At 44.9% G+C, this 14,010-nt stretch overlaps 1 protein-coding gene across 3 annotated transcripts in view; it reads left to right on the top strand.

Moving 5' to 3' along the window:
• The first annotated feature begins 1,836 nt into the window (after positions 1-1,836).
• The window catches only part of mgll (monoglyceride lipase), a 16,764-nt gene continuing 4,590 nt past the window's right edge, over positions 1,837-14,010 (top strand). Inside the window, exons 1-4 of one of the 3 annotated variants that reach the window (XM_076277170.1) lie at positions 1,837-2,025; positions 2,994-3,138; positions 8,961-9,067; positions 10,127-10,263. In XM_076277170.1, coding sequence (XP_076133285.1) covers positions 3,014-3,138; positions 8,961-9,067; positions 10,127-10,263 — 369 coding nt within the window. In that variant the 5' untranslated portion in view covers positions 1,837-2,025; positions 2,994-3,013. Of the gene's footprint in view, positions 2,026-2,630; positions 3,139-8,960; positions 9,068-10,126; positions 10,264-14,010 lie in introns of those variants that run through there. The other 2 variants (XM_076277169.1, XM_076277168.1) reach the window with 2 other exon arrangements.

Genomic DNA, 14,010 nt, shown 5'->3' with positions numbered 1-14,010 from the left:
GAGAGGGCCCTTGAAAAGTCTGGAATATATTTTATTTTACCTGGTTGAGGAACATGGGGGTTCATCAGGACTGCCTATGCAGGGGCCCAGGATCTTGTGCTACGTCCCTGTGTGTGTGTGTGTGTGTGTGTGTGTGTGTGTGTGTGTGTGTGTGTGTGTGTGTACCTCTTTTTTGTTCTCCTTTTCTACATGCCCAAATGAGATGTGTAGAGCTATGGATGTAAATGTATACAGGAGTGTCTATATGAATTACTGCACCTGTAGTGTTTTTACAAGTGCAAATGAGCTGAACAGCATGTCTGCATGCCATGCACTGCCAAAACATGCCACATGAACAGGGACATGTCTATGGGTGGATTGGGGTGGGTATTGTCCACCCACATATAAGCCTTCCCCAGAGGAATCATATGTCCACTCATAAGTATGAATAAAACAGGCTAGAGAGGTCACTACCTGTTTAAAACTGGTCACATTTTATCAGGGAAGAACGATGCAGCTCTCTGTCTCGATGCAGTATATGTCTCTCATTACAATTTTTGTAAAATGAGCACATGATTTAGAAAACAGAGCACTACCTACTAAAACGAGTGCACTTTACTAAAATTAGCGTATTGTGATTAAGTAAACCAAGCACACTATATAGTAAAACGAGCGCACTGTGGTAAAACGAGCGCACTGTGGTAAAACAAGTGCACTATGTGGTAAAACGAGCGCACTGTGTGGTAAAACGAGCGCACTATGTGGTAAAACGAGCGCACTATATAGTAAATTGTGTGCACAATCTAGTAAAATGAGGGCTCAATTTAGTAAAATGACTGTACATTCTCTCAACATACAAAATAATCTTGCAATGACACCACCATAAAATTTGTAAAATCATAAAAAAGCTCACCATAAAATATATATTTGAATTTAGCAGTTTGATGATTTGTTTGGTTTTGCACAGGGTAATGACGCCATCAGCACAGCCCCTGGTGAACAGTGCTGTTACAGTTTTGCACAGGGTACGGCAGGGTATGACAAGTCCTTTTGCCATTGTTTATGAACATGCTTTGACTGCTTTGTCATTTTATCAATATGACAGTTTATTCTCTAAGTATTTTCTAATGAAAAGTGCACATTTCAATCTAAGAAATGCACCAAAGCGACTGAGGAAAACTGTACTTAGACTCATCTTAAAATGTATTCAATTCATTTTTTTTCTCATCAATCTAAACACAATACTCCACTGTATGTAGCCATTTATGTAGCCTAAAAGTTAGGTTACATTTTTGTTGCTGGCACCCCACAGGCCTTAATCTAAAGGCAAAGTATTCTGCACACAGTTTCACACAGTTTCAGTCTCAGGTTAACTGATATGGCTTCATTCCTTTGTGGTCCTACCTCAGAGGGCTGGCTGACAACACAAAACGAATATTTAGAATATTTCCTGTGTGGCAGTATGTGTGAATAAGGTCGGTGTCTCTCCTGTTAGTGAGCTTTGATAATTGCTAATTCATAATTATGTCAGTTGACCTCATTTTAATGGGACAAATTCCTTCAGTAGGCCTAAGTGGAATCCAACCAATTCATTTATTATAAGATAGATAGATAGGTACAGATAGATAAGACATATATATATATATAATAGAGAGAGAGAGAGAGAGAGAGAGAGAGAGAGAAGATACGTTTGAGTATATATGCGTGTGTGTGTCTGTGTGTGTGTGTATGTGCGCGCGCGCGCGTCTGCGTGCGTGCGTGCTTTTGTGTGTGTGTGTGTGTCTGCGTGTGTGTGTATGTGGTTCTGTATGTGTTTCTGTGTGTGCTTGTGCTTCCCCCAGTCTCGCACTTCAGTCTCCACCCAGCAGTTTGAATCGTAGCATCAGAGGGGAAGCACGCTGCCCTAATGTGTGAGAACGCCACGAACGAGCGCTAGTCCCACCGCCCTCCCCGACACCGGAGAGCTGAATTGGTTTCATTTCTCTTCCTTTTTCATCACTGCCAAGGCTAGGCCTACCTGATTTGTCACATTTCATAAAACACTAGGTGAGTTTACTTTTGACATATTATCGCTTTATGTTAGAAAGTTAAAATACTTCTGACCGAGTTTTCTCGTAGGCTATAGGCTACTGCAGGTTCAGCTATAGCCTATGGTGTGATGCACTCATTCAACAGTCTAGCCTACTCTATGACTTTGTTTATACAACTTTCGTTAAATGAATGTGGGATGCCATTAAAACTAAATCCCGGTTAATGTTATTTACTCTGTTTATGGAGAAATAGTTGTTTAACGTCGCTTTGGCTGACAAAGAAAGGTCATTTGATTGTCTATTCAAACATCCTAGATTTTACATAATTTGATGTGTCCATACCATAAGGCTACATAATATAATAACGGTATCCCACAACTGGGCAAGTGTAACAAATAGGCTGCGAGGTAGGCTATAGCCAACATGCTTAGACGAGGCATTATCATCTGAGGTTTTAAACTGATTTCTGTCGACCCAGATATGTATTTTATACAGAGCATATACATATTTCTCTCCCATAGCGGGTTAATTCAAGCTGTTGACAATATCTCCAGCAGAGGCGCATGGAGCAGCCTATGGTTTGAGCCTATTTTTGCTGTCCTATTTTTTGAGCGTGCTGCTGACCAGCGCGAGGTTCTGCGAGCATTGACAGTCTATATAGGACGTTGTTCTAGTGGTGTAGTCAATGCATTTCACATGCATCTGCCTCTAGGTTCCCTCATTTTGTCAGCCGTCAGGGTAGTTATGTGTGTTGGTGTCTGCATGTGATACTGAACCCAGGCTCTGCGACGTCAGTGGCTGTAGCCTAAACCTAATTGAAAACATTCCCTTAGTGTAGCCTACTAGCCTACGTCGCGCACTGTTGTGCGACTGAAATGAATGAAACTAAGACAATGAACGTCTTCGCCACCTGTATGCTGGTTGCCGTGGTATCATGCTGGCTCAGCTCCGATGTCCTGATCCTCCTGCGGGACTATATTACAGAAACGTTGAATAGCCCTGCCATGCCAGAGCCAGGGACGCCGCGACGGAGTCCGCAAGGTATCCCCTACGACGACCTGCCGCACATAATCAACGCGGACGGACAGCATTTATTCTGTCGCTACTGGGAGCCGGAAGTCCCTCCAAGGTCAGTTTGCATGTTGTTGCATTACAACACGGTGTCAATACGTCGCTGACAACAACTGGGTGTTGACGTTAATGTTTGTAACAGGATATAATAAGACAACTCGCTAAGGCAATAGCCTAATCAGCCGGCGTGACTGTCACATGCAAAGGTCACAGAAGGACATAAGATTTTCACATTCAGTTTACATGATGTAAAATTCTGACTCTACACCTGTGTGTGTGTGTGTGTGTGTGTGTTTGTGTGTAGCCTAGGCCAGTGCATGTGTAAGAGTAGTAAGGGAAAGTAATAGCCTGTAGCCTAGTGATACAGTAGCCAGCATACACTCTCTCACTGCCATAAGTTTTTCATTGATTTCTTTTGTAGATAGGAGTACAGCGGCAGTTAATTTTCAACTCTTTGCCAGACTGCACTTCCTCATTTTTCAATCACATGTCCTGCACATTTACTGAGACTGCGCAGACCACATGCTATACTGAAGGTATCTCACATCCTTTGTTGCCCTGGCAACCTTTTCAACCTCCTTTGAGCATGGTACTTCCCCAGTCATGCTGTTTCCATGGTAACAGTCACTTTCCCGCCTTTGACTAACCAAGTGGCCTGCTTTAGTTCGTACTCCCCCACCCCCCCCCCCCCCCCCCTTTTCGGGTGTGTGGGGGATTATCACACACACCAAAGGCATGTGGGCTTAATTGTGTCTATGGAGGATAGGCTTGGGGGAAAAACCTTTTTATTTATTGAGTTGTTTAATATAGCTGCTGGCATGTGGGTGGTGTAGTGCCATATGCTTCTCCTGAGCCTTTTTGTTTTCAAGGTGTAAATGCCAGGTCCCTGCAAGCTGTTTAAGCCCGTACATTATAACTAGTAAACAGGTGATGCTTATTGTAGCCTTGAACATCCATTAAATCAGACAGGTGCTTGACCAGTCAACACAAATGGCCTGTGTCAATTATGTGTCAATAGATCTGCATGAGAGGAAGTCTGCGGAGAGGGCATATTGATTTGATATTGCTCAGAAACATTGATATATAGCAACATTAGCCTAGGACTTCTGGTCTTTTAAAAGCCTTTTTAATGGTCGATTTTAAAGTCTTATATGGTCCTATGGTTAGCACCCTCTTACATTACTGATTTTTTGTCATAATGTCCCTTTATGAGCTCTTTGGTCAAAAGTTGTCGAAAATAAAATTGTGGAAGTTAGCTACTAAATATGTGGGCTCAATGAACATTTTAAATGGCAACAGAAAACCCCTCTTAGGCCTGTCTATTCATTATCCTTGAATTGTTCTTCTTTAAAATTGTATGGTTATTATTACAACGGATATGTCAGCAATTCAAATCGAGCAGCAATTCACTGAATTTTCCAAAACCTCTATTGGAATCAGATTGGAATCAATCTACTGGTACTGGTAGGTTCTTCATATGGTGAGCACTGCTGGTACGTAATGAGAACATCTACCATGTTGCCATTGACAATAACATTGTGCTAGCTAATATGTCTGCATATTTTGACCAAAAAGATGTCATCAAGAGCACTGAATGAACTTTTAAAGATAATTTAATTGTTCTGTAAAGTGACTGATTTTGAGAGATCTACTGATTTGAGTGTACAATCCCTTTTAAGCTTTGCATTCTGGTTGCCTGCATGTTTTCCTCCCACAGTCTCCAGTGCACATGATGTGTGCCGAATGCACCTTACTGTGGATAGTGGGATGGGCAAGACCAGCGAACGTAGCTCCATCCCAGTGCAGACAGACAGTGAAGCACTCTCTCTCTCTCTCTCTCTCTCTCTCTCTCTCTCTCTCTCTCTCTCTCTCTCTGTGCTCTCCAGTGACTCCTCATAGCTATTTGAGCAGGTGGCATTGCAGGTTTAACAGGTTGTTAAAATCACGCCTCGCTCTGTGTTGTGTGAAATGAGTCACACTGTGGATAACCACTGATGCTGAAATAAGAAAGCCGTTTGTTTTGAAGGCATGTCACACAAGCAAAAGCCGTCCCACTGCTTAGGCTCCCCACAGCTCCCCAGCTGCTCACACGCGACCTCTGCCTGATAGCCCGATGAAGGCACCTAGTCTACTCTAGACAGGCCATATTTTGAACGCAGAACACAGCCTGTTTACCTGTAAGGCTAACTGGAACCGATCCCACGTTTACACAATTAGCTTGTACAACAACATGTATATAGCGCTTCACAGTGAAGGGGGAACCTCACTAACCACCACCAATGTGTAGCACCCACCAGGGTGATGCATGGCCACCATAATGTGCCAGAACGCTCACCACACACCAGCTTGAGGTGGAGAGTGAGGGAGTGAATGAGCCAATTACAGTGGGGGATGATTAGGGGGCCAGATCGAATGAGCCAGGTGGGGAATTTAGCCAGGACACCGGGGGACCCCCTACTCTTTGTGATAAGTGCCATTGGATCTTTAATGACCACAGTGAGTCAGGACCTCGGTTTAATGTCTCATCTGAAGGACAGCTTCTCCTGCAGTACATTGTCCCCGTCACTGCACTGGTGGCCTAAACTGTAAACTTCAGATCTGTATGTAGAGTCCTGATGAACAAGCTAGCCTATGGTGTAGCTTCACAGTAGTGACAGTAGGATACAGGTGTAGCCTGTATTAGCAAAGTCCTTTTAGGCAAGTCCCTCCACTCGGTGGCCATATTGCAACACTTTTTGGGCACTTATCAGGCATCTATTTCAGCAAACAACACCAACCTTGCTCCAGCAGTGAGATCACAACACATGATATGACTGGCACGATGTCTTCACAACACAGCACATGATTGGCACAATGTATTCACATGTCGACTCTTTTGCAGCGGAAGGGACGGGATATGTGTAGACCACTGCCGTATTTATACAAGCTAACCCCATGCATATCCATGGAGGATTGTGTAGACCACTGCCATATTTATACAAGCTAACCCCATGGATATCCATGGAGGATTTTTTGAGTGCTGTGTCTCTGGTATTAGTGTGTAGATCAGAAGGAGCCAGCGGAACTAACCTGACAAATAATACAGCCGAGTCCAGAAACGTAAGCAAACATGTACAACCACATAGCAGCACATAAGGGTCAGATGCAGCACATAAGGGTCAGATGCAGCATATAAGGGTCAGGTAGAGCACATAACAGCACACAAGGGTCAGGTAGAGCACATAAGGTTCAGGGAGAGCACATAACAGCACACAAGGGTCAGGTGCACATAAGGGTCAGATGCAGCACATAAGGGTCAGATGCAGCACATAACAGCACACAAGGGTCAGATGCAGCACATAACAGCACATAAGGGTCAGATGCAGCACGTAAGGGTCAGATGCAGCACATAACAGCACGTAAGGGTCAGATGCAGCACATAAGGGTCAGATGCAGCACGTAAGGGTCAGATGCAGCACATAAGGGTCAGATGCAGCACATAAGGGTCAGATGCAGCACATAACAGCACACAAGGGTCAGATGCAGCACGTAAGGGTCAGATGCAGCACGTAAGGGTCAGATGCAGCACGTAAGGGTCAGATGCAGCACATAACAGCACGTAAGGGTCAGATGCAGCACATAAGGGTCAGATGCAGCACATAACAGCACGTAAGGGTCAGATGCAGCACATAAGGGTCAGATGCAGCACGTAAGGGTCAGATGCAGCACATAACAGCACACAAGGGTCAGATGCAGCAAGGCTTTTTTACAGAACAACGTGGATGTTTGTCCAGGAACTGAAAGTAGGGCATGGTGTGAAACACTGTTTAACTACTCTACTCATTTCATTACAGTGTAGCTTACAGTTATAACACAAATAAACACAGTGGACTATCTAACAGAGCAGTTGTCTGAAAACAGCTAAACTGATGCAGTCAGCTGTGCTGCATTTGGGCGCTTTGGCAACACATCAGCTTTTTCATCAGATACAGACATGCAAACACTGTAGTGCTCGGCTCAGCACTGGGGATTGGGCTATTTGGTGTATTGCAAGAATTCGACGGTTGGTATGCAGCTGAATGCAAACATATGCTGACCAAATGTTGGCACCCATTTTAAAAAAGTACCTCATGTTGAGTTGAGTCTGCTCAGTTCAAGTAAAATGGGTGAAAGGTGCTCAGGGATGAGGGAGGGAGCACAATAATGATTGACAGATCTTTTAGTGGACAATGCAGCCAGTGAACTTAGCAGAAGGCCAGTGTTTTACACACACACACACACACACACACACACACACACACACACACACACACACACACACGCACACGCACACACATGCATATTACGCCTGTGAGTTTATCACATTAAATAACACACAGTGATGCCCTTGCACAACAACCTTGTTTGTTGACTGGGATGTTTCTCTTTCTCTCTGACTCTCTCTCACTCTATTTCTCATCACACACAAAGTCTTTTCACATGGTGCCATTGACCTCACTACATTGACCCCTGTCTGGGTTCAGGGGCTGAAGGCTATAATCTGATTAAGATCCACAGTGAGGAGTTTAACACAGTGTGTGTGTGTGTGTGTGTGTGTGTGTGTGTGTGTGTGTGTGTGTGTGTGTGTGTGTGTGTGTGTGTGTGTGTGTGTGTGTGTGTGTGTGTGTGTGTGTGTGTGTGTGTGTGTGTGTGTGTGTGTGTTTGAGTGTTTAGAAAGCTGCTTGTGGGGGTCTGCCAGAGAGATGCATGTGTGTGGATGGGCCTGCGCTGGACAATAGAGCAGCTCTCATGCTGCTGGCCTGGTGATTAATGGTCATATGGATGAGGCTGCAGGGTGTAGAACACAGATACAGATGGTATATGCTGCCCTCAGGGACTGCCTATATATTTACATACATCATAACAGATGGTATATGCTGCCCTCAGGGACTGCCTATATATTTACAGCATAACAGTCAATAGAGGCAGTTAACCCTCATAGTCCCTGCAAAACACAAAGACCCTCTTTCAGTCTACTCTTTGCCTCTGTCTGCCTCTCTTTCTCTCTCTCTCTCTCTTTCTCTCTCTCTCTCTTTCTCTATCTCTCTCTCTCACACACACACACACACACACACACACACACACACACACATAGATCGATCTCTATGTTCAGAAATTCTAGGAGGAAAGAGAGAAGAGAGAAATAAAGGGTCTTTGGAGAGAGATGGGCAAAAGAGTGACAGCAATGTAAATGGGGATGGCTAATGAGCCTCTTTTCTGTCCCTCTTCTCTCTCCGTCTCTCCACACTAATTCACTGATTTGGCTAATTGGTGCCCACTCTTTTTCAGACCCAAACCTGTCATTAGTGTCACTACATCACACAAGAACTGCAAATGTATGTGTGTGTGTGTGTGTGTGTGTGTGTGTGTACAGTCTGTACTTCTCTGAGGTTATTTATCACACTGCATAAGCATAGTCACCCAGCAGGCACTTACCCAACCTACATTTGTTTTAGTGTGTTTATGAAAGTCCATTTGCACTTCACACTGCACTAGAAGTGCGTGTCTGTGTGAGTGTGTGTACTGTACTGCATATATAGTGTGTGCCGCCTGCTCTGCTCTTCACACTGCACTGGAAGTGTGTGTCTGTGTGAGTGTGTGTGTGTACTGCATATGTGAGTGTGTGTGTGTGTACTGTATATGTTGAGTGTGTGTACTGTGTGAGTGTGTGTGTGTGTGTACTGCATATGTGAGTGTGTGCCGCCTGCTCTGCTCTTCACACTGCCCTGGAAGTGTGTGTGTGAGTGTGTGTGTACTGCATATGTGAGTGTGTGTACTGTGTGAGTGTAAGTGTGTGTGTACTGCATATATGAGTGTGTGCTGCCTGCTCTGCTCTAACAGAGTGAGTGACCTGTGTTGCAGGGCGCTGGTGTTCGTGGCACATGGAGCTGGAGAGCATTGTGGGGCCTACAATGACGTGGCCCAGTCACTCACCAAACATTCGCTGCTGCTGTTCGCTCATGACCACGGTTAGTCACGCACACAACCACAAGCAGAGCTACTTCCTTTCTATATGCTCATCTCAATTGCTTGTGTTGCTCATGTCTCTCATAGTACTTTCTTAATAAAGCATTACTTAGTCTTTCAGTGTAAGGCTTGGTTAAGCCAGTAAGTATGATGACAGCTCAGGGAGAAATAACATAGTTCACCGAATTTGAAATATCATAATAAATCCAGTTTTCGCAACACACAGTTAGAATCTTATCACAAGATTTAAAAGATCATCAGATGAAAGGCTTTTGGTCTAAGGCTAGTCAGCAGTGAATTTCACCTACATTCACAAAATGTTAACAAGTCATGCCCAAACATGTGCTCTTTTCTAAAAAATGACCAAGTCTGCTTCTCACAGATTGTCAAGTTTCATTCACAAATGTTCCCAATTTCATGTGCATCTGTTGACATAATTCAAATGTCATAATTCAGAACTACTCTTGACATGCTAACTGCCAGCGTTGGAATGGACATCTAGAGACATGGCCAAGGTCTTAGTTGACCCCGCCATTCCAGATGTATCACATGATTTCAGGGCTCTGTTCCAAAGGAATGTGTTGTTCCCCGAGCTCCCACACAGCACTGCGCCAGGCAACGTGTGAGCGGGTGGCATTAGGCAGTGGGCAGCACACACTGCGGCCTTCACAGAGACTGCATGAGTGAGTGCCTTTGTAGCGGGCCCGCTAAGATAGGCGTGAACATTGCTCAGTGGTGTCTTGAACTCAGATCCAAACTAATTCTGAGCTAAATTTGGCACTGTGTAATTCCTCTGCCTTTCCCATGCCAAATGAATGAAAGCTGTTCTCCATTCTTTCCCAAATATCTCCACTGTGTATCTCTCTATTCTCATTGCTGCTCACTGTTTTTATGGAATCAAATGCTACAGTAGCTCCTAAAAATGGATTCATGGTTGAATTTGACATTTGACTCTCTCTCTCTCTCTTTCTTTCTCTCTCTCTCTCCCCCTCTCTCTCCCTCTCTCCCTCCCTCTTTCTCTCTCTCTCTCTCTCCCTCTCTCTCTCTCTCTCTCTCTCTAGTGGGTCACGGTCAGAGCGAGGGAGAGCGGATGAATGTTAAAGATTTTCAGATTTTCATCAGAGACTCTCTGCAACACATCAGCATCATGAGAGAGCGTCATCCCAGCCTGCCCGTCTTCCTCATAGGCCACTCTATGGTAACCATATAAAACATAGGCCACTCCATGGTAACCATATAAAACATAGGCCACTCCATGGTAACCATATAAAACATAGGCCACTCTATGGTAACCATATAAAACATAGGCCACTCCATGGTAACCATATAAAACATAGGCCACTCTATGGTAACCATATAAAACATAGGCCACTCTATGGTAACCATATAAAACAAAGTGCAACATATACTGTGTGTGCGTGCGTGCGTGCATGTGTGTGTGTAGGGCACAATTAACACCCAGCCCCTTTATTGGCTAGTTTGTTTCATTCAGTCTCTGATTTTCTGCATGCTGTATGAATGACATAGCCTAGAAATCTAGACGCACCCTAGAGGCAGCAAATTAGGGCTAGTCTAGCAACTCTCCGTTGGCTTGTGAGCTCGAAAAATTAAACTTCTATGAGGCCAATCAAATCGTGTATAGAGTCGTATAAAGGCGGGCTTAACATAATGATTGATGGCAGAGTTTCAACGGTTTGGCTTGAATTCCCTGCTACTTGAAAACAAAGAAGATGGATGTTGCTGTTGGCGAACAGTGTGACACGAGTTAAGCTTTTATTAAGTTGGCAAAAGTTTGAACTAGCCAACTAGCTCCGCTGGTGGGAAACGCATGTGACTCAGCGCTGTCCTATTGCGTGCAGAGGGAATTTGAAAGACAACCGATTATCCCGCCCCTCGGACTGAGCACTGCGAACGGTGAGTGCCCAGACCCTACATTTTAATGTGGGTCTGGCTCGTCAGGCTATGAATGACATGTTGTAATGGAGAGTAAGGTGGTGCTACAGTAGTTCTGTCTCACCCCGCACTCTCTCTGACATGTTGTAATGGAGAGTAAGGTGGTGCTGGTCCTGTCTCACCCCGCACTCTCTCTCTGACATGTTGTAATGGAGAGTAAGGTGGTGCTGGTCCTGTCTCACCCCGCACTCTCTCTCTGACATGTTGTAATGGAGAGTAAGGTGGTGCTGGTCCTGTCTCACCCCGCACTCTCTCTCTGACATGTTGTAATAGAGAGTAAGGTGGTGCTGGTCCTGTCTCACCCCGCACTCTCTCGGCCTTCCTGTCCTTCCTGCACTCTGCTCTGTCCTGCTCTGACTCATCTGTCTAGTTTTGTTTTTCTTTTGCTCTGTTTATGGGTCTTCTTGTTCATGAGTTTAATCTTTCGGGTTTGTGTTGATAAACAACTTCAAAAACCTCAGGCCGCCTGGTGCAGAGAGCAGCTGTGATTGGTGCATGCAGCCACACGGTCAAACATGTTTAGAGAGCGCCTGATTTGTTTTGCTGTTCATTTCATTGTGGCTAGACAAAATCATGATTGAGATTAAAAAAATTGATGAATTATGCAGCCCAGTCCCTCTGGAGTCTAGCCCCGGGTGGGGTCAGCTTGGGGTGGACATGTCAAGGGGGAGGTGCCAGATCATGCACAATCCAGGAAAGACATCAACAGTGGAACTGATGACTGTGGTCACAACGGAATCGAAGGCTGCAGTCAGGGAGGGTCCACAATCGTCTTGGATTTTCCATGCCGTTGTGGGGTCTGCTGTCACATGAGCCTCCCCGTGCTACAGGCTGTCCCGCATAGGCATCCTTCCAAAGGGAAGGGGATCAGATCAGGCCCTGGAAACAGCCTGTGTTGTGTTAAAGCGCTGTGCTGCTCACAGTGTGCTGACAGGGGCAGCACAGTGACGTCCAGGAGCTCTCAGCCACAATCCGGCACTCAGGCAGTGGGTGTATGATCAGTTGCTAAGCCCTGGGACTCAGCCTCCCGGAGGCAGGAGGGCTTTTAGAGTGCTGCACTGTTGACTGAGCAACCCATGGGGAAGGTGCTGGAACAAAATGGCCTAAATATAGTCTGCCTCAAACTCCACTGTCTGGACCAACACCATCGAGGGGGATCACCACTGTGTGGTCAGAACCAGTAGTATCTACACATTGCAAACCAGAACTTTATTTGCCATGACAACTATACCCTCATGGCAAATAGATCTAGTGATTGACGTGAAAGGTGAACGGCCATTGTTGTTTGAGAGCTGAGGAGCCGCACCCTGTGAAACCTGACTGCCCTGATGAAGGACAGCTTACAGAAGAGAAAAGGGGACTATTCACTTGAGCCTGCTTCACCAGAACCTAGTCCTGGGTCCTAGTCATTACCAAAATGAAACTTCCCAGAGGCATGTTGAAAATGAAGAGTGTAGATAAAGCAATGATTCCCAAAGCTCAGTGTTAAAAGGGTGCTTTACTAGGAACTGGGTCATCATTTTCCTGGAAGTGCCAAAGCAGTATTAGACACTATACTGCACTGGGACATGCTCAAATCTGCAGTTATTGACATGAGCATAAATACTCCTGGACACACAACCAAGACTTGCTTGATGAGAATGAGAGGGAAATCTAACAGCACACTACCAAGTCACATGCATTTATCACCTTGAAGAAGGACATTTACTGCAAAAATGCTACAGTTGATGTTACAAAAACTCTGATAATTGAAAAATAAATGTGGCACACCAAATTCAGAACGTTTTTGGGAAAACACCCAACTGCCTGTCACATGCCATGAGGATTGTACCATGGCTATCTAAACGACCATGTTGACTTTGGATTTGACAGCTAACAACTGTTTGACATCACCTACAGCTAAAACCTGCAATGTTACTTTGTCCAAGCTCTTTGATAAATATTCCAATCCGCATTCAGAGATGTGATGAAAAAAAAACATTAGACTGTCCGGTGAAGTTGGAGATATTTTCACCCGCACTGAATGCCACGTATCCCTGCCCTTAAATATGTGGATATGAATATGCTCCAGGATTGGACTCACCTCTACAACCACAAGAACCTAGAAGGAGGACAGTCATGATCTAGTGGCCATGACGATACAGATGCTGGTGATGGCACAGTGTGAGGGGGCCCTATGCCTTCCTGCCCTGGGACGTCCTTCAGCACTGGGACGATGTGGTTTGTGGTTTCAGTGGATAAATTATATGTGACTGACGCAGAAAGAGCTAAGTTGGTCAACACAACATTGGTCAACACAACTTGAGCTGAACTGGAACTGTGGACATTGAAGTCCCAAAGAAGACGAATCTGTAGCATCTCTCCTTCTTCACATGCTTCCTTCACCATGACGTCAAGAATGTAAACACAGGAAACCACCTGGGGCCAGACAAAGAGTGTCCAGCAGTGTCCAGAAACAGACACACACACACACACACACGTCACCCTGCCCTTTTCTGTCTCTTACTAAATAATCAGCCAAGAATAGCAAGATTGTCCTTGTTAAAAAAAAATGACACATCCCTCCACAGAGCCACAATATGGAGCTCATATTTACAGTGTGTGTGATCATTATCGAATTTTGGATGTGTGACGTTTTATAGAAAGATGGGTGTTTATGGAAAAAAGAACACCCAGTCTGATCTTGGTTAGAGATCTGTACGTGAGAAAGGGCTACAGAATACCCGCTAGGCTTGGTTTACAGGAACAGCCTGTGTGTGTGCATGTGTGTGTGTGTACCCATTATGTTTGTTTCCCAGTCATTCCGATGAGTAGTATTCCTGAAAATCATTTGTTTCAAGGTTGTGCAATCTTTTGGGAATCAGTTATTTCTGTCCCTATTTCTCTCTCTCTCTCCCTCCCTCTCATCACACACACACACACACACACACACACACACACACACACACACAAAATGGTAACCCTGTGTGTATGTGTCTTTGTGTAAGGACAT

This window comes from Alosa pseudoharengus, unplaced genomic scaffold, assembly GCF_046254945.1.
Source record: "Alosa pseudoharengus isolate Yale_2024_CS ecotype anadromous, Long Island Sound unplaced genomic scaffold, YU_APseudo_1.1 YU_APseudo_1.1_scf_9, whole genome shotgun sequence".
Classification (NCBI taxonomy): domain Eukaryota; kingdom Metazoa; phylum Chordata; class Actinopteri; order Clupeiformes; family Clupeidae; genus Alosa; species Alosa pseudoharengus.
This window is presented reverse-complemented; position numbering and strand designations above follow the sequence as displayed.